We start from the raw sequence: 19,904 nt of genomic DNA on the forward strand, positions 1-19,904 counted from the left end.
AGTTTTCTGCAGGGAAGGTTATAGTGTAAGAGTTACAAAGCCCTCCTGCTGCACAGGTATCAGAGGTTGTCTGTTACAAGTTCCTTCACTTCGACTATTACTTCCTTTTCACAATTCTATTTTGGACTTCTGTCTCGTGTGTATTTACAGGTAGACAAAGCTTTTTTTTCTAAGAACCCCTTTGCCATGACTGAAAAGGAGCCTTGTATGTCCTGCAGTTTCTGGGTATTGTGATTCTAGTTTTAAACTCAAACTGATGATAATGGCGGCTGTGACTCCCTATTCCCTATTGTCCAAGGAGGGAAGTTTCAGGTAGGGGCTTTCAAAGATGATTCAATAAAAATCAGTGCAGTAAGAGTTTTTGATAAAATGTTCTTTGTTATCTATCAGAAGCCATTTAAGATATGACTTGGGTACTGGCGTCCCTGGGGCTAAGCCCAATGTTGTAAAAAACAAGACTTACTAAGAAAAGGTCTGTTTTATTAGTGCAGGGACTGTGGTTGGCAGAACTTCTTCTTATGGAATGAAATAACCAGCAGACCATTCCTGATTGTGTTGTATATTTTTAGATGTTACCATTGAATTATATTTATAGTATAGACTACTGAATTCCATCTTAAATATGCAAAATACATGCATAACAACTAACCTCCCAAGCTGCGTTCCCTGCTCTGTGTTACACCTACATTGTAGCCTGTACTTAAATGGCTCTCCTAAAAGTCTTATAATGGAGCGTATTATTTGCTTTTAAAATGTAAGCACAGAGACTGCATGTGAGATGTGTGGCCCTCTGGGTGACACGTTCTGTTCTTAGCTGTACTCAAAGGTGAAGTCAGCAAACATCTGGCAAGCAGACAGGGAGTGAAACCAATAGTCTTGTGTAGGTAACTGCCCAGAGACTAGAATGAGCCAAAAGGAGTCGATGTGCCAGTCTTTATGAATGTGTTTGGTAATTTGGAGCACCAGATGTCTGCTGTGGTATTAGGTGAGGTTAAATGACTGGCTGTATCTTTAGTGTGGCTCTTGTTGTGTCCATCAGTTTTCCAGTCTCCAGAGTCCCTGGGGTCCTGTTGCTTAAGACAACTTTTAAGTATTGTCAGGAGCATTATTTGCACAGTCCTGCTTCTGTTGTTAAAATTGAAGGGGAACAAGTATCCTTAAATCTGTATTGCATTCTCTTGTGTCTTGATGAATAGTGGTTCGATGATTTTGATGTAATGGTGAAGTTATAAAACTTGTCGAATAAAGAAATGGACTTCCACCAGTGGAGAAAAAGCTGGGCTAATAAGGTGAGAAGCTGAACCCTTTTAGTGATCTGGGAAATCACTTCGTATGATAAGCCCTAGAAAATGACAGTATCTTGGATAACATAATTCACAGGCAAATTTGGTTTTGGGTGAATGGTGTCTTCCCCTGATCCGTGAAGGCATCCACCCCCTGTGGGTCTGCTCCTCTTAGATGGTGGCCCACAGTGCAGAGTATTTTCTTTTTTTTTGACCCAAATCAAAGGACTATGTTCTAGTCCTTCAGAACTCTATAATAAAACATTGGATAAATGATTCTGCAGCCAAATCGGGCAACTGCAGATTCATTAGTTCAGCTCTTCCCCTTTGTTAACTCATCTATCAAGAATTTATCATGGGCCTGCATGTTCCAGGTACTGTACTAGGTGTAGGCATTACTGAGATGAATACAGTATAATCCCTGAACTGAGGAGCATAGTCTTATGGTGGATAAAAGTACTTCACTAACATGAGAGGCATTATTATTATCTAGCACAAGGGGTGTTATTACAGGTACAAGATACAGTGGGAAGGGATATAGATGGGGAAGCTGACCTTTTACTTGGAGTGGCTGGTTAAGCGTTCTCATTGAAGATGGTCTTAAAGAATTTGAGCTGGAAGGTAGTGAAGAGATGATAGTGCTCTTTGTAGAAAGAAGTACAAAGGCATGGAAATATGAATATGAATGATACTATACAGGAATAATCAGGACCCACAGTCCGCTGATGTGCATTAGTACAGCCATACAGGTAGTGTTCATTTTGATTATTTGGTGCCTGTGCCTCAGCAGTAGTTAACAACGTGGAACATCACCCTAGGAATAATGACAGATTGTGTGGAACCATAGGATTGTGTGAGGAAAAGAAGGAGAGAAAATGAGGTGGGAAGAAATGAATTATGAAGGAACCTGAATACCAACTAAAGAGTGTGCTGGTCGCCAAATTTTATTCGCTCACTCACTTATTCATTCAGACATTCCCTAGAGGCAGGGATACCAGATAGAAGGTCAGATAAAGAATCTAATTAAGATGAATGATTACTTGGGCCCAGGCAGCACTCATTGAAATGTAAAGGAGGGCCCAGATATGAAAGATATTTTTAAGACATTAGTGTACTGGCTTTGGTGACTATCTGTGGGAAATGCAAGAATCAGAGAAGTGAAATATAATCTGAGCTTTCCAAACTGGTAATGGAGTATCTTGTATGTAATCAATAAGAGTTTGTTGAATTGAATAGAATGTTAAGAGTAATTTTCTAGTGTTTTCCTCTAAATATAAAATCGTGGTAGAATTTCATGTTATTCTAAGGCATAAGAGAGAGAGACTATGGGCTTGATGATACTCACTGCACTGGCACAGTAGGCTTATTTCACCAGTAAACTCTCTTCGAGTGGATGTTATGAATTGAGTCAGCTCATGGTGCCTACTCTATAGAGGAATAGTGGCTAACAGCTCCATCTAAGAAGAGAAGGACTGCAGATGAGTGTGAATATCTTTGTAGACTGAGCTGTGCATTACAACATACCCTAAGTCTGGGAAAGATATTTTAGAGACACATAGTTTTTGTTAGCTACATAACAACAGAAGCATTGTTTTCTTGGTGGCACATTGTCTAAGATAATAGCAATTGTCCACAAGGAAAAAATTGTAATAAAAGGTCAGACTATAGTTAAAAAAAACAAGAAAGTTTGTGGTAGGACCATGAAGTCTAAGTCTAAGGAAATGAAAGCTTATAGTGTGAGAATTCATGTAGACAGACATTCATTCCAACTTTTTGATTTATTTTATTGTTTTTGTCTGTTTATGTTTGTTTTGTTTTTTGTTTTTTTGGTGTTTTTTTTGGTGACTGAATTCAGTCTATTCAATGGCTAGATAGGTTCTTTAGTAAGGGAGACCTGTTACTTAATGAGCCATTACTGAAACTGTAATGACTAGGTAGACACAGTCTTGATATTTAAGCAGCTCTGCTCGAAGGGTCTGTAATTCGTTGTGATGCTACAGAGAACACTGGGCTAGCAGTCAGAAGACCAGTTCTTCCATTTTACCACCTACATGTCTGTGAACAAATCTCTGAAATTCTCTAAGCCTCAAATTCCTCATCTGTAAAATGGGAATAATAATGGCTTATCAGTGTACTCCAAAGAGCTGTTGTGAAGATCAGAGGAGATAATCCTTGTGCAAATTCTTTATGTCCTGTAAAGTCCTGGTGACCTGCCATGTTATTACTGTAGAACATGTCATACAGGTAGAATGGCTAAAGGACCTGTGGAAACAACCCTACAATGATGCTAATGAGAGCAGTGTGGCATGGGGTGATATAATGTGTTAGTGCCCTTCTTTCCCTGGCTGCATGGGCAAGCTGAGACATTGCAAGATATCACCCCCTTGGACTGTTGCACTATGCTTGTGCTATGTCCCACGATATCATAGCAATAACTGACTTGTAGGCAGCTGATCAACCTGCAGTCAGAGGTGGTCTTTTGGAAGCAAGACTCACAGTGCCTTATTGTGGATTCACAGAGCTCAAAGAATATATTCAGGAAAAAAAAAATAACCATTCTTGGATCTCAATAGGTAAAAAATTCATAGCAGCAATTTTACTTTTGTTGTGCTTGTGTTTATCTCCTTAAATGTGCACATATATACTTTTATAGCATGAACAAATTAATGTGCAAATTAGTTGAAACTATTAATTGAAAACAAATATATTTCTATATCTGCTTGGGTAATCTGTACACACAATCAGCATTACTTGCTTTCTTTTTCTTTTTTTCATTTATCAACCCACTTGAAGGCCAGTTTCCTATTATTTCTACATTAGGCTTATTTGTAAGAATGAGTAATGTACTAGGGAAAAATGTTCCCATTCTAAGAAAACAGTCTGTTTCTCTGGAGCTCATTTGGATAAAGAAGTGTAGGGAGATTTAAGAATAAATTGCCCATTCTCATTGACAGGTGTTCCCTCGCTGACCACCCCTCTTTCTTTTCTAAGTAGCTAAAAACTGTCTTTTGTAAAAGGTTTATTTGCTTATCTTTGAGAGGGATAGCACTCGAGCATGAGTGGGAGAGTGGCAGAGAGAGGGAGAGAGAGAATCCCGAGCAGGCTCCACACTGTCAGTGCAGAACCTGAAATGGGACTCCATCCCACGAACCTCGAGATTGTGACCTGGGCTGAAACCAAGAGTCGTGAGCTTAACCTATTGGATCACCCAGGCACCTCTGACCTAATTTGTGTAAAATTCTGTATCAATTTTGTCCCTATAATGTGTGAATACAATTGCTAATCTGTCGATTTTGTTGGCCATGAGGAAAGAGAAATTTATGTAGCTGATGATGCACACGTGTATGCACATGCACACACATACACACAAGATGCATGTATGTGTAGAGGATCGATACCCCTGAAACATTTTAGGAGAGATTTTGATATGCCCACAGTTCATTTATGCAGCTATACTGTCATGATAATTTTGGTTTAATGCAATAAATGGGAATTAGGATGTATCAACATGGAAATGCACATTAATTTTCTTTATGCAGTGTTCAGATAATAAGACTTTAATAATATTAGAAGGATATGTCATGTTTAGGCATAAAAGGCTGAATGGCAGAGTGAGTAGATTACATTTTAAAAAGTTATTTACTGATATTTTAGAAGCCAAATTCATATTTCCATCTGAGATTTATTTTGCAAATCAGGTCTAGAGCTATGAAGTCAAAACCCAACAATTATGTACATAGCCATGAATCAGCATGTCATGGACATTTGTTATGTATGTTTGTGGAAATAAATGGCAGGTGTGTGGAAATAGAAATAACTGTTTCATTTTAGATTTGGGGATAAGTAGTAAAACTTTGGCTTTAGTATTATCACAATTAAAAATTTGGACATTATTGGCTAAATTTAGTTGTATTTGTACATATACAAATATTTGAACAAAGTAACATAGATTAAAAAGAAGTGTTTTTTTTTTTGAACACAGAGTAACTCTGCCACTGATGGAAGACACATTTCAGTACTGCCTCCCTCCATACTCTTAAGGTTTCCTGGTTGTTGCTTTTTGTTATTCCTAATTTAAAATCAAATTGTACATTGGGAAGCCAGAATGTATCAAGAGCATTTATGAAATGTTTCATACTGCATTGTGAAAAAGTATAACTGCCAAAATCCTCAACGTTCACATTCATTAATTTTAGTGTATAAATTCAAATCTCACTCAACTTTGTTTTTGCTTTTGCTTTATTATCTTTTAAATATGAAGTAGATGATATCTCATTTTTCTCACTCATAAAGAGAGGGGAGAGTTACAAGTACCTATTAGCATGGTTAATGTGAAAATGATATTAAATACGATGATAGGTTTAAAAGTACACTGTAACTATAAAGAACTATGCACATGGTGTTATTACTTTAAAATATGACATGACATCTTTTCATTTAGAAGCCAATGTCAACATGTCTCTGCTGATAGAGAAATCAGAATAGTTTTCTACTTTTCATTTTTCATTTTTTGTAGAAATATTGCTTTCTCATCAACATGGAAATTAAGATTCTTAAAACAATGCTAATAAAATAAGCACATCAGCGTAATTTTTCAAGAAGATTTACAAAAGTATACGTTATATTGTTACATGTATGTAGCACCAAAGATATGATGAGAAGTAACCAGCTGGACTGATAACTCTCCGCTGTTTTAGTAACTAGCCTATTTCTATGTAGAGACCATTGAAAATACTATAGGTGTTCTTGGTGATGTTATTTAGTTCTTCAAAGGAAATATGTATTTATATCCTGCTTTATACATTTGGGCAAAAATAGTATAACACTTTCAAGATACTGATGGGAAAGTGAGTCCCAGTAAATATGTTGGATTCTCAAGATAAAGAGAAGTACAATTCTCAGTGTTCACAGCATTCTCTTTACAAAAATAGTCCAATTGGAATATGCTATTTTAGTAAGAAACTCATTAAGTATAACTTTAAAAGCTTCTTCTTCCTTTTCTTTTTTTTAAACTTTGACATTCCAGTAAACTGTGAGGAGAATGTCCTTCCAATTGCGTTTCCTTTTCTGAAGTGTCTAGAAGTGAGAGTACATTCAAATTGTAAGCAGAAAGTCCCTTAAATTCCTTTCCAGAAGTCCATCCTGTAAGTGCCACTCCTAGAAAGACGATGGCTGTTATTGCTTTTGGCTGGAATAAGACTGCAAAAGGTTTCAAGGAGAAATGGAAATTGTAATGGGGGTTTTCTGTCACTTGTATAGTTTATGGCCGATTTGTTCCTTATTTTAGTCCATTAAAATTTTTTTCACTAAGAACTCCTGCCTCTGGAAGGAAATCTTTGACAGTGGTAGTCAAGAATTCTGTGTAACGAGACCCTTGTATCCACATTCCAAAACATGTTTTCAATTTGTATAATAATGATCACAGTGAACAAATTATAGTGAACAGTAAACAGGAAACTAATTATAATTGTGTGAAGTGCTTTTCTCCTCACAGATTCTTTCCACACCTATTATATTATTTGGTGTTCACAATATTCCTGTGCTTTAAGGAATTTTGTTCTTTTATGGGTGAAGATTTAAGACACCAGGGAGGTTGATGTGACTGTTTCCATGGTCCAGCTGTGGCTGAGCTGAGATGCAAAGCCAGTTCTGTCTCTTTTCCTATGTAACTTGACATAACCTGTATCATACACATCTTTCTTTTTTTTTTTTTTTTTTTTTTTACATTTTAGGTTTCTCCTCTACCAGTCTGTCCAAGACCAACACTGAAAGCGGAAGGAAGGCGGTGAATCTGCATCCCATCCCATTAGGCCTTCTCCAGATTCCCACGATGAGCTCGCCAGTGCAGCCCGGTCAGTCTGGTTCCTTCTTAAACCATTAACCAACTTTATGTGAAAGTTGTTGCTTTGTGTTGCTTCAAAGCAAGAAATTTCAGTCAGGAAAGGACTTTTTTTTTTCTTTCTGACAAAGATTGGTTAATATAATGAATTTTGAATGTTGTATTCTACAGCTAATCCTCTATTACATAACCCAGTTTGCTTTCCAGGCAGTAATTTCATTTGCATTGTTATCTGAGCACTAGGCTTTAATCCTTCTGCTCCTAATGTAGCATTTGGATTGCATTTTATGACGTTATTAATATTTATTACATATGATGTTGGCATCTACTTCACACCCATAGTCTTTCTGACCTAATACGTGTCTGTATGCTATTAAATTGTGCTGTGGGCTTGGGAAATCAGCTTGTGGATTTACACTTCTCCATCTCTTTGACACACAGGAAGGATATTTCTCCTCCCTGCCCTTCTTTGCTGCCACTCCTGTTTCCTATATACATATTTAATTATAATCTCAGCACCTGCTTCCTCTGAGTCTAGTGTAATACGTTGCTCATATAGTTGTGATCAGCAGAGCCAACACCCATTCCTACAGGAACTGGGTGTCACTTTTGGAACAAACATAATCCAAGTCTCGAGAATGATGGAGTAGGGTCAGATACTACATGTTAATCATAGACAAATTTTAAAAGAATTTTCTGCTTGGATAATTGTATATTCTTAAAAAAAAAACACCCTTTCCTCATATTGATGTCCTTGAGTTATCCAACTCTTGAGGTTGAAGCTAATATAATATTATTTTCAGGATTTACAAAAGGAAATCTCTTGCCAAGATTTTTTTCACTCTGTGGTGTGCCACACCCAGATCAGCTACTGTGATATTCCACTGTCTCACCAACTTTCCCCACATCCTCAACAAGCTGCCAACTTGTATGTTGAATTTGGAACTGAACATTATTGGAGGGTATATCCATGACTGTTGATTCTAAGTGACGTAGTAAAGGTATTCCAGAGTTTTTAGTTACAATCATTATTTATAATTGGCCTTGTCTTCTGGATACACAGATGAAGAGTTACCGAAGGCCTCTTACCTCTGAGTCTTTGTGCTCCAGTGGTTCTCAAACATTAGCATTCATTAGCATCACTGGGAGGGCTTGTTAAAAATTCGCCCATCCCCTTAGTATATGATTCAGCAGGTCTGAGGTGGGGCCCAACCCTTGCAAGTATTATAGGTTGCCCCAGGTGATGTTAGTATTGGCCTGGAGACTACACTTTGGGAAGCACTGGTCTAGCCTGCTGTACTTGTTCCTTCCTGCTCCACCCCCACCCCACAGACAGCCCTGTGTGTGAGCTACATTGCTTATCACAGTTCTGGTATACTGTATTATCCTTTCTATTAAGATGAACTTAAAATCATGTTTGCATTTTATATATGTATACATTATATTTTAAATGTATTATATATCGTGTATGTATAAATTTAATGTGTCACAATTGCATAACTTACAAAAAGTCATTTAATTTAGAACCACGATAGTTAAATATTTTTTTCTTGTGATGGGATGTTTTGATGTCATTAAAAACCATGCTAAAATCGATAGGGACAAATTGGCTAAGTACAGAAGTGGCAGAAAACTTCTTCTGTTTCTGGAAATTATTGTCTAGAATTTATATAGGGGTTTGTCTTTAGTTCTCTAGACCAGAAAGTGGACTTTTTATATATTAAAAAAATTGTCCTGTCCCTTTATTATCCACCACCTCGGTCATATGCTCCCCCTATTGTCACCTCTCACTCTGACTGGAAAGAGTGATGGGTAAGATTGAATGATGAGAAAATAGAATTTATTGCAGTGACTACAACTGTATCCACATGAAACATTTGAAACAGCAACTTTACCAGGATATGTAATCTTGAAATGGGCACAAAATGGAGATGCCATCATGGCTAATGAAGGATAAACTATATAGGACAAATTTGGATCCAAATTATAATTAAATTCAATGTATGAAACTCACTCACTTTTAAATAGTGCAATTTCATTGTGTGGTTTTTATTTAGCATCTTTCTAACACATTTAGACCTGGACCCACTTATTTTTAATGAAAAACACATAATCCCATTAACAACACTATTTTAAGTGGTTAAATTCCCAGTTTAGGCCATCAAAGGCTATTTAAAGGTAACTAGCTTGCAGTGAATACAGAAATATCTTGACAACCTTAGTTAAAGAAGAGAATCAATACAATATAATAAGAAATATTTAAAAATTTTCCAAGCCTAAAGGAAAGTAGACCACATAGCAGGAAGATAAACAGGTGGGAAATTTTATACTTAATGTGAACTATGGGTACCTTAGAGAATTTCTCAGGTAGGTCCATATTACATCTAATTTTGTTCTAAAAGTAATGTTTTTTTTGAAAGGTTGGTGTAAGGGTGATAATAGTCTTAGTTTTCTCACCTTATGTGGAACAGGGTGAGATTTTTGTTGCTTTTGAGATAACTGCTTAAGAGGTAAAGTATATTGGGCAAGAAAGCTATAGAAATGGTATTTATATGTAAGGAGCTGATGGCCAGAAGTAACATTTACTGAACTTTGTGTGGTAAAAGAGAGAAGTAAAACATAGAGTGCTTGTACCTAACTCGTCCTGAGGGAGAAGAAACATGATTAAAGGGGATTTGAGGTTAAATAGAAGTCTTACTGTCCACCCAGCATAGGTGTTTGTTTCATAGAAAGTGGATATGAATCCTTGCTTCAAGGTGCATATGGAGAAGGAGGGAATAGTATGTGTAGGTCAGCTTTTTTCTGCTCAAGATGATAACAACTTGTAACATTTTTTTTTTTTTAATTCAGAGCTTCTATGTGTAAAGGTACTGTAATACATAAAATGGGCAAATACATTGGACTCTCTTTCAAAAAACATAAAGTAAAATAATACTAAATACTTTGATTAATTCCATATATACCTGATACAGCTTATAACTGGTAATATTTGACAATTGAAATAAGCATACCCTTCCCCCCCGCCAAGAATATTGGTTTTATAATATGAAAATATCCTTTGAGACTGCTGTTTGAATGAGGAAGTTCTTGCCAGCCATGGTAATTGTTCAGTTAGAAGGGAAAAAGTGGGTGATAAATAAGACAACTATTGACTGAAGCTCATTAAAATTTCCTTGTGTACTTTTCTTATAAATGCTCTGCTCTGTTGAGAGCAGCACTATCGAGAGGCCTCGGTCAGTTCTGTTTGGGAAATTTTTATGAATGAAATCTGAATTGAGGAAAGTCATAGCAAGTGGGCCAGGTGGGTTGGAGTCTTTTCTATTTGTTACAAATGCAAACTATGATCAGAGACCTGAAATGCACTTTGCGTATATAAAGGAAAATGTTCTGGCCACAGACATGAAAAAATTCTCCTGCTATCATTAGCCTGTATCTTTTGGTGCCATATATATTCTGCTGGTGAGAAATAACCTAATCTTTTGACTTAGAAAAAGTGTTTTTCTTACATCTCATAAAAAAAAAAAGCGCTATCTAAAAAGAGACTTAAATTGGCCTGAGGCAATCACCATCCATTTGTTTTGCTTTTGTTCTGCAAAGGGCTCTAAGGAGTTATTGTGCACCAGAAAAATAGCCTCACTCTGGTTATTCTAGAAATTCTTTAATAGTCAGTGTTTTGGACAAAGTATTTATGTTTGTCTTGAAAATTGGTTCTGGGATAGTATGCATTCTTGTTTTCCCCGTAAAACTTCTCCATCTATGTTCAATTATAGTTGATATCAAGTACTAAATATTACTGTCTTGATCATGTATTCAGTCAAACAATAAGTGCTGATTTTTGAATATAGAATTCGCTAGTTTTTATTTTAATCCTGGTGCCTCAATAATGTTCTAAGTTAGAGCAGTGTGTATTGCTTTTGGGCACTGAGGAGCCTGCAAGGAGGGCAGACTGGATAAGATTGGCAGCTAGCTGCTGCACTTGGGATAGTCAATCATTCACATTTCATTAAGCATCCATTTTGTGCCAAGTGGTGTGTTCTTCAGTAGGGACGCAAAGAGTACTAAATTATGGTTTCTACCCTTATAGACAGCACCCTTTAGTGGAGAGACAGAAGAATGAGTAGTTTGGGTCCGTTCAGTGGGTTAAAGTATTTTAATAAATGTAGGATCAGAAATTAATTTCTTCTGTATAGCAGTATGGATGCCATTTATAGTAATTTATTTTTTATCAGGATTGCCAAATCTCAGAAGGAAAGACTTTAGGTCTCATCCAATCTAGAGTTTCCCAACCATGTCAGGTAATAAAAGTCACATGGGGCTCTTGTTATAAATATGGATTCTCAGACTCCTCCCCTAAAGAGAATTATGTAGTCAGCTTGCGGGGAGGGTACCAGATAACAGATTTCATAGTGCTCTTCACTGTGACTTGGCAAAATGCAGAAATTTTTTTTTTAAAGTTTATTTATTTAATTTGAGAGGGAGAGTGAGCAGGGGAAGGGCAGAGAGAGAGAGGGGAGAAAGAATTCCAAGTAGGTTCTGCACTGTAAGCTCAGAGCTCAACATGGGGCTTGAACTCACAAACTGAGAGTTCATGACCTGAGCCAAAACCGAGAGTTGGACACTTGACCTATTGGGCCACCCAGATGCCCCCCAGGAATGTTTTTTAATCTGCCTAACAAGCACTAGTAATTCTCATTTTGAGACTCTAGAAAAACAAAAAATACATCATTAAATCCTATCTCAATAGAGGTATTTCTCTTGTGAGCTAATATATAACCAGTTATTTTGCTTTCTGCCAAATGAAAAGCTAGTGCTATTGAAAATTAGAGGAGGTAATCATTTGTGGAGAAATTCTGAAGGCTTCTATGCATTCTCTGCTATCTAGGCCATCCTGTTTTTATGTGGAGGTGAAGCAAAGATATTCTTATAGAGGGAGTGCATTTCCCCCCCCCCCCTCATATTTCTACCTATTTTAAACCAGATCATATTTTCAGGATGATCTCAAGAATACAGAAGACATGATGTGAGCCCGAACATTTTTTTTTTAATTTTTTTTCAACGTTTATTTATTTTTGGGACAGAGAGAGACAGAGCATGAACGGGGGAAGGGCAGAGAGAGAGGGAGACACAGAATCGGAAACAGGCTCCAGGCTCTGAGCCATCAGCCCAGAGCCTGACGCGGGGCTCGAACTCCCGGACCGCGAGATCGTGACCTGGCTGAAGTCGGACGCTTTACCGACTGCGCCACCCAGGCGCCCCAAGCCCGAACATTTTTAAGAGTAAATAAGATAGGCTGAATCAACCCTAGAATGATTCTACCTTTTACTTTTGATGGATCTATTTTGTATAATGCAATTTTGATGAAAATGTACTCAAAGAAGTTTTGAAACAAAGAACATACATGATGCCTCTTTATATTGGGCAATGCTGTGGCCTGATGGGCATCTAGGTGAGTCTGAATAGTAGAGATACTCTAGCTGTATTGCAGCATCCTATAACCTTAGTTTTCAAAGCCCATTGCATAAAGGTAGGTAATTTCTCTTCACCATTGTGAAGACACTTATAATGCATATGGAGTGAGAGGGCCAGGATTGTCTAAACAGAAGTTAAAGGTTTTGTGGAAAGATCTTATATTCTATTCCTTTTCTGATTGGCATATCTTAGGCAAAAATTAGCTGAGTTTTCCCTGCCTGCCTCCGTTTTGCTAAAGAGCCGAATTCTCTTATAGAAATGTGGTGGATTTAACTAATGATCAAAAAGTTCTTTGAAATATAAATTGTTATGGAAATGCTAAGTAGTATAAACAATTTGAGGGCAAGCATTAATAAAAGCTTCACTGCAAGCATTTTTAAAGAGGACTAATAAAAGTTTCACGGTTCAATTAATACAGCACAACATTGGGTTTTCTAGAAGCATATGGGGCCCAGAAGGCCTGCCCCTGTTTTTAAAATTTACGAACTCTTTAATGATTCACCACTTTTACTCTAGTGTATCACCCACTGTGGTGCCATTTAGTCATTAAGTAGGAAACTAAAACCAGGACAAAGCTACAAACAAATATCAAAATGTCCAAGTGGGTATTTTTTTCTTCAGTTTGTTCACAATATGTTACCATAAAAAATGAATGGTAAATGAAATAGAGTCATAGGACAAATCAAGTAGGTTAAGGCTTCCCCTGATAAGTCTGATAAGCTTTTTAATGAAATACAGGTGAAATCTCATTAGAATAAACTCTGTGTAACTAAAATATTTTCAGGCCCCCAGCTAATTATTTATTTCAAAGTTGTGATCAAGATAAATATTCTAAGATAATCAAATCAGTCTCTTCAAGTTTTGTAGCAGAAATTGATTAGAGTACAGTATTGATAGGAGATAATGAACGTTAAATTTGTTAAATATTATTTTGGATTTTCTTTTACTACTTTAACTTCACAGTTATGTGACTCATTCTTTTGCTGTTGCTAAGTCTAAACTTCTCAATCTGATATTCAAGTTTGAAACAAACCAGATAGAAGATTTTATTTATTCTTCAGTTCCTGAGGGACAGTGCTTGAAACGTGAGGCACAAATCTTTTACCAAAATATTCAGTTTAAATTTATTTTGCACATGTATTTCTTCTCAACTTTACTTTTCACAATTACTTTTGATAGGTAATTCAGTTTATATATTTATTGTGTTCATTACTATAACACTACCAAAAAACTCCTCATAATGTAGTTCAAACAGAAAAGAAGGCTGTTTCTTCCTCACACAAAGACTAAAAAGACTTTCCTGAGTGGTAGGCTCTTCTTTTGTAGTGGCTATGGAGGCCCCAGATGGTTGCTGTCTTGTGACTTTTCTTTCTTCTCCTTGTGGATTCCAAGGTTAGTATACATCTCTCCGTCAAGCTGATGGAAGGAAAATGGAAGAGGTGGGTTTATGTGGGACGTTTCCATAGGCACACCCACATTTCTTTGGATATAATTTAGTTACATGACCATACGTAACTGCAAAGGAGGCTGAGAAAAGCAGGCTAGCAGTGGTCCAGGAAAAGTAGGAAACAAGTTCGGTGAATAGCTGGTCAGTCTCTCCCACATTTATTGTGAACATTTATAGCTGGGAGTAAAAATATGGTAGTGCTTATAAGAGGTAGGAGTATTTCATAATGTACTCTTGATTATACCAATTATTAAAGAGTTAAATAAGGTTCTTTCAAAGAGGTAGAAACATATTGAAATCAGGGCAAATCATTTTCTAAGAGATTCTTCAGTAAGCATTTCATTAGGAATCATGTGAAATAGTGAAGCAGTGTAGCTATTAGTAAATTCAAGTTCTGGTTAGTGGAAGCTTCCCAGAAAGTGGGAATAATATGTATAATATAGAATATTATGTGTCCTTAATTAGCATACAAAAGTCATATCAGTGGCAGCTGAAGGCTGTCTGCCAAAAATAAATAAATAAATTAAATAAATAAATGAATAAATAAATAAATAAATAAAAGTCATGTCAGCTTATCTGAAATTATAGTTACATCTACTGAGGAAGAAGTAACTTAATATTCACAATTCTTATGTTTGCTGTCTATTGCATATTGGCATCACATTAAAATTTTTTTTTAACATTTACTTATTTTTTGAGAGACGGAGACAGAGCTTGAGCAGAGGAGAGACAGAGAAAGAGAGGGAGACCCAGAATCCAAAGCAGGCTCCAGGCTCTGAGCTGTCAGCACAGAGTCTGACGTGTGGCTCGAACTCACAAACTGCGAGATCATGACCTGAGCCTAGGTCAGACACTTAACTGACTGAGCCACCAGGTGTTCTGCATAACATTTTTAAACACCTTCAGGATTTCACACATTATGTTGAAAATCTAGGTCAAATAGACAGTGGTTGATAAACACTTGTTTTACAGTGAATGCAATTATAAAACAATGCTAGGCTTCATTTTATTTAAGATCCAGTGGCAAATTTTAGTACCTTGGCAAAACAAATGGGCAGCCTTTTGTTTATAACTGTATGTGGACCTTTGCAGATTTTTTTTCTATATTTGTTAGGGTTTGCTGTTAATAATATCAAAGTTGTGGGTGTGTACATGTGTGTGTGAGTGTGTGTGAGTGTGATTGTTTTGCAATATTGTAATAAGTGTCAGGAAATACAGAGGTATGTAGAACCATCTAAACTCCACTAAAAATACTCAAATGCTTTAGTTTCTATGGTTTTATATATATTTAATTTTTATCTGTTATCTTTTGAGAATGTTAATGTATAACAGTCTTCTCCACTTATAATTTATTACTTATAATTTGTTATAGGATTAGAAAGCAAAGAATTGTGTCAAATAAAATGTTAGTGAGCTAAGAATAAGTTCTGAAGAAATTAAAAAATTCTTTGTTATGAGCAAAATATATATGTTTGTTTTTTCTTACACACTGTAATTACATTTTAATTGTCTCCCATCCCCCTTATTTTGTTTTCTTTCTGCCTTTGCTATATAGTTTTTTACAAATTCTAAGTTTCTAATAGGTGAGCCATTATTATGGCTTTGATTTTGTCATGTTCATCCTTGCAAATTATGATCAATACCTTTTATCCACACATGTCTCATGTGTTGATTTTAAGTTGCTTCAGAGTTACTTAAATACCCCAAAGGAGAGACTCATGACATACTATCGGTGAGTATTTCCTTAAACTCTTAAATCGATTTACTGGGAATAGAAGAATTCTGAGATAGTCTGTGAAATTGTTTTGAGTCTTTTTTCATGCTAACTTTCTGACATTTGATTGTGTAAGACTCTTTGCTCTTATGATGGATGGGTTGCTCCGTAGTTAGCACTGCATAATTAACCTTTCCTTCCAGGCTCTTAACTTCTAAGAAGACTTTATATTGGTTTCATAGTTCCACTGGCAACTGGCCTAACTGGGGAATTTCCTTTGAAGTTGGAATTTGGCCTAATAATTTTTCCCACTTTGGAATTCTGTGAGTCCTAAGAGAGGGCAGATAATCATAGGGGCACATATGCAGGCATTCATCTTGTAACCTTCACCTCAGAGGAGATTGTTCTTCAGAAAGAAACACTGAGCGTGTTTGGATTTTCTGAGAATGTAAGCGAGTTTAACAAAAGCTGGTGGTGACACCTGAAAAGGTTACTTGATTACCTCACCTATGTTTTTCTGGTTTTGAGATTCTGAGTGCTTTTTGCAGAGCTAAGACTGCTGTACAAATGGGCAAAGACAGAACTGTATCTTGAACTCCTCTTTTGGAATCTCTATCTGGTTGGAAAAAATATAGAAAGTCATTGTAGTTACTTGTTTGGTTTGTCACTGGGATCCCCAAATATCTGCCCAGTGTGTTCATGGATGGGGACTTATGGGGAATGTTACTGTCATTCAGCGAATATTGTCTTTTGTAGTAAATTATTAACCCAGTGATTATGAAGTAATTCTTCCTGAAAACCTGTCTTCTCTGCTTATATGTTGTATTAAAAGAAATATTATAATTAGGGATATTTTGAAAACTACTTTAAGAAAATAAAAGCACACAGCTATGAAAATTGTTTTTAGGTGGTTTTTATGTTATTTTTGAACATATCTGTATATTTGTGCCTATAATATGGTGCTTCATTTTTAAGGGAGAATTTAATATATCTTATTTTGGCTTTATGTTTAAAGTGAAGCAATCTATTGGAAAACAGATTTTAAAGGTATTAGTATTTCAGTGAAAGGAGCTGAAAATTAGAAAAAAGTCAGGAAGCCAATTATAGAAAGAAGAAAAATAATACATATGATAACTTGTGTTGGATAATGTGTGCTATTGGATCTCTGAATTTCAATAAAATATGTCAAAGTAGAGTTCATTTTCCCTTCTGTTGGGAGAACTGATAATCCGCCTCCCCATCTGCCTTCTTACCTTTCTTAGTTGTCTTTCTTTCATATTCTTTTCTCCTGCCTAACTCCCAAGAAGGATTTGGGATTTATATAATATGTTTTAAAAAATAAAATACATGCTGAGGAAATGAAAGAAAAGAAGGGAGATTAGATAAAGCAAATGTCCTTGGTATATATACTCAAGTTCTGTAAAGTTGCTAGAGAAGTAGATTTGGCTTTGAACTTCTTGGTAGCAAGTCTTTTTTCTACTATGAGATGACTCTCCTTCAGCCAAACTGATTAAGTCACCGCCCTGTTTGAAAAATGTCAGAGACTGTCTATAGCCTCTACCTGAGGGACACAAGGACCCCACACCCTTTTCTTGTTAGTCTTTCTCTTCCTCCTCCATGCACCACGAGCCTGTTCTGGTCACCACATGAAGCTATGTGCCTTCCCCGGTTCTTGCTTTTCTGCCTGTAGACCTTTGGGTGTGACTTTCTCACTGTTGGGAGTGCCCTCCCCTTCATACCAACACACCTCCAGTCCTTGGGAAATTTCTTTATTTATTATTCAAGGCATGCCTCTGTTTCATTCTTCTGTGAAGCCTTCCTTGGTGATCCTGGGCTTCTCTGATACCTGTTACCTCATTGGAAAAGGAACTTATCTCCTATAGCTGGGGGGTTTTCTTAGTCATAGCTTAGTAATAAACTAAGCTCTTTGAAAGCAAGAGACATCTTTCTAAGATTTTTTTTAATGTAAAACAATTGGTTATTTGACTCATGGTTCCTTGATTAGCTAATATGTTGCCTAGCACATAAAAGGAGCCAAATAAGTGAAGAACAAAGGATATTTTGTGAGGAGGCTGATAAACTATCTTTGGAGTGAGGGGAAACAGTTGAAAATATCTCAGCAAAACCAAGGTGCTTGATCTCTGTGGTAAATCATGCCCCCTCCCTTTGTTTCTTCTTATTTATTCTTTTGTTGACTTTCTGTTCTTTTAACTTCTTCATGACGGTTTTGAGCTGTTCTTTTGCTTCTGTTTAGGTGCTACCCATTGAAATTTTTTGTGTCCTTCTAGGGTGTCTTGTCTATTCCTTAAACAATAAACAGTGCAAGAGGGTGGTTATCCTTTGCAAGATCTGTGGCCGCATACTGAGTTCCCTAAATGTTAAGTCCAAGTTTGGAGCTGCTGTAGCTAGCACAGTAGTAGAAAGCCGACCTACCAGCCTTTTGCCTTTTAGTAACTTGAACTCTCCCTGTTTCAATACTTACAAGCTACCTCCCACCCCATTAAAAAAATACACACTGTAGGTAAGAACAGAGGAAGGAGTAAAAGTATTTTCAATTGTGGTTAAGCAGCAAATTGTTTTAAGTTGAATTCATTGGTCCAACACCATTTAAACCTTTAAAGTTTTATTTGTTTATTTTGAGAGAGGGACAGTGCAAGTTGGGAAGGGGCAGAGAGAGAGGGAGAGAGAGAGAATCCTAAGCAGGCTCTGCACTGCCAGCGCAGAGCCCAATGTGTAGCTCAAAGGAACAAAACTGTGAGCTCATGACCTGAGCTGAAACCAAGAGTCAGACGCTTAACTGACTGAGCCACCCAGGTGCCCCAAACTTTTAAAAATTAATGCATTTTTGAGGTGCCTGGGTGGCTTAGTCAGTTAAGCATCCAACTTTGGCTCAGGTCACAATTTCATGGTTCATGGATTTGGGCCCCACATCCTGCTCTGTGCTGACAGCTCAGAGCCTTTAGCCAGCTTCAGATTCTCTGTCTCCTTTTCTCTGTGCCCCTCCCCTGCTCATGTTCTGTCTGTCTCTCTTTCTCTCAAAAATAAGTAAGAATTAAAAAATTTTAAAAAATGGATGCATTCTTTGCAGACTGTCTTATTAACAGTAGTAACATTTTTCTGAGGAACTTCCATGAAATATGTATAAAGGAAAACAGCTGGTTTAAAATTTATGACATTTTGATCTCTGTGTTTTCATTTCTTCTCATTTAAATTGATGAACTCATAAGCACTTTAATATGATAGTTGAAGTCTTCATAAAAATTAAATTAGGTTCCTAAATTTTCTGTGTGTCCCCATTAAAGATGTGTTTGGCTTTATTATTTGCCACTGTTGCAGCATGATATTGGATAGATGGAGTGATCTCTTCCACTGGCGTATATGTAGTCATATGGAGTTCCTTTCATATCTGCCCAGGAAGTTCATTACTCTAAAGCTCATGGAAAGAACAGATGTGGAATAGGCAAGTACTGCATATCTTTCACTCACAGCTCTCTGGGGAACCTCTTTGGGTAGGCTCTTGTTTGTCACACACAAAAGAAGTATGTCTTTACCCTGAGTGATGCAATGGTCCAACCTCCTGTGGGGTAACATCCACTGACAATAACGCCATAACCCATTAGTTGATCGCAAACTCCCTGAATCCATAGGGATTTGCCCCAGTCTAAATGAGTGACTAATTCTTAAACTACACGGCAAACCTGAGGTCCTTGGGGAATTGGGACATGTTAAGGTTGGATTGTTTATTTTGCTTGTTATAACTGTAGGATCATTATGGATATGTTTACATCCTGCTGTCGTTGTATGTTCTTAACCAATATACGAGGTAAAGAGGTTTAGTCTTTTTGCTTCTGCTTTCCTTCTGTTCTTTGTCATCCTACCTCCACCCCATAAAAAAAGGGTCCACACTCATCAGATCTAAGGGAATCTATATCTTTTGCTTTGAATACTTTGTTACCTTATCTGTTACTGAGAAATTATACAAATGCATATTTGAGGTTATTAGTAAAAGCCCACAGACTTAAAACATAAGCTCTGGAAACAAGTGTTACCTGTCATCTATCTGCTGTTCACTAGATCTCCCTTTGTCCCAGTTTCTTTATTTGGAAGATATGTAATGAATTTGTTATATCAATATATAAAAGATATAATTGT

At 36.7% G+C, this 19,904-nt stretch overlaps 1 protein-coding gene across 25 annotated transcripts in view; it reads left to right on the forward strand.

Moving 5' to 3' along the window:
* HDAC9 (histone deacetylase 9) overlaps nt 1-19,904 on the forward strand; it is a 939,894-nt gene that overhangs the window by 62,866 nt on the left and 857,124 nt on the right. For 24 of the 25 annotated variants that reach the window (XM_019825556.2, XM_045053248.1, XM_045053242.1 and 21 more), the window contains exon 2: nt 7,016-7,135. In XM_019825556.2, the coding sequence (XP_019681115.1) occupies nt 7,114-7,135 (22 nt within the window). In that variant the 5' untranslated portion in view covers nt 7,016-7,113. Of the gene's footprint in view, nt 1-7,015; nt 7,136-19,904 lie in introns of those variants that run through there. The other variant, XM_045053241.1, reaches the window with a different exon arrangement.

Source organism: Felis catus, chromosome A2, assembly GCF_018350175.1.
Source record: "Felis catus isolate Fca126 chromosome A2, F.catus_Fca126_mat1.0, whole genome shotgun sequence".
Lineage (NCBI taxonomy): Eukaryota > Metazoa > Chordata > Mammalia > Carnivora > Felidae > Felis > Felis catus.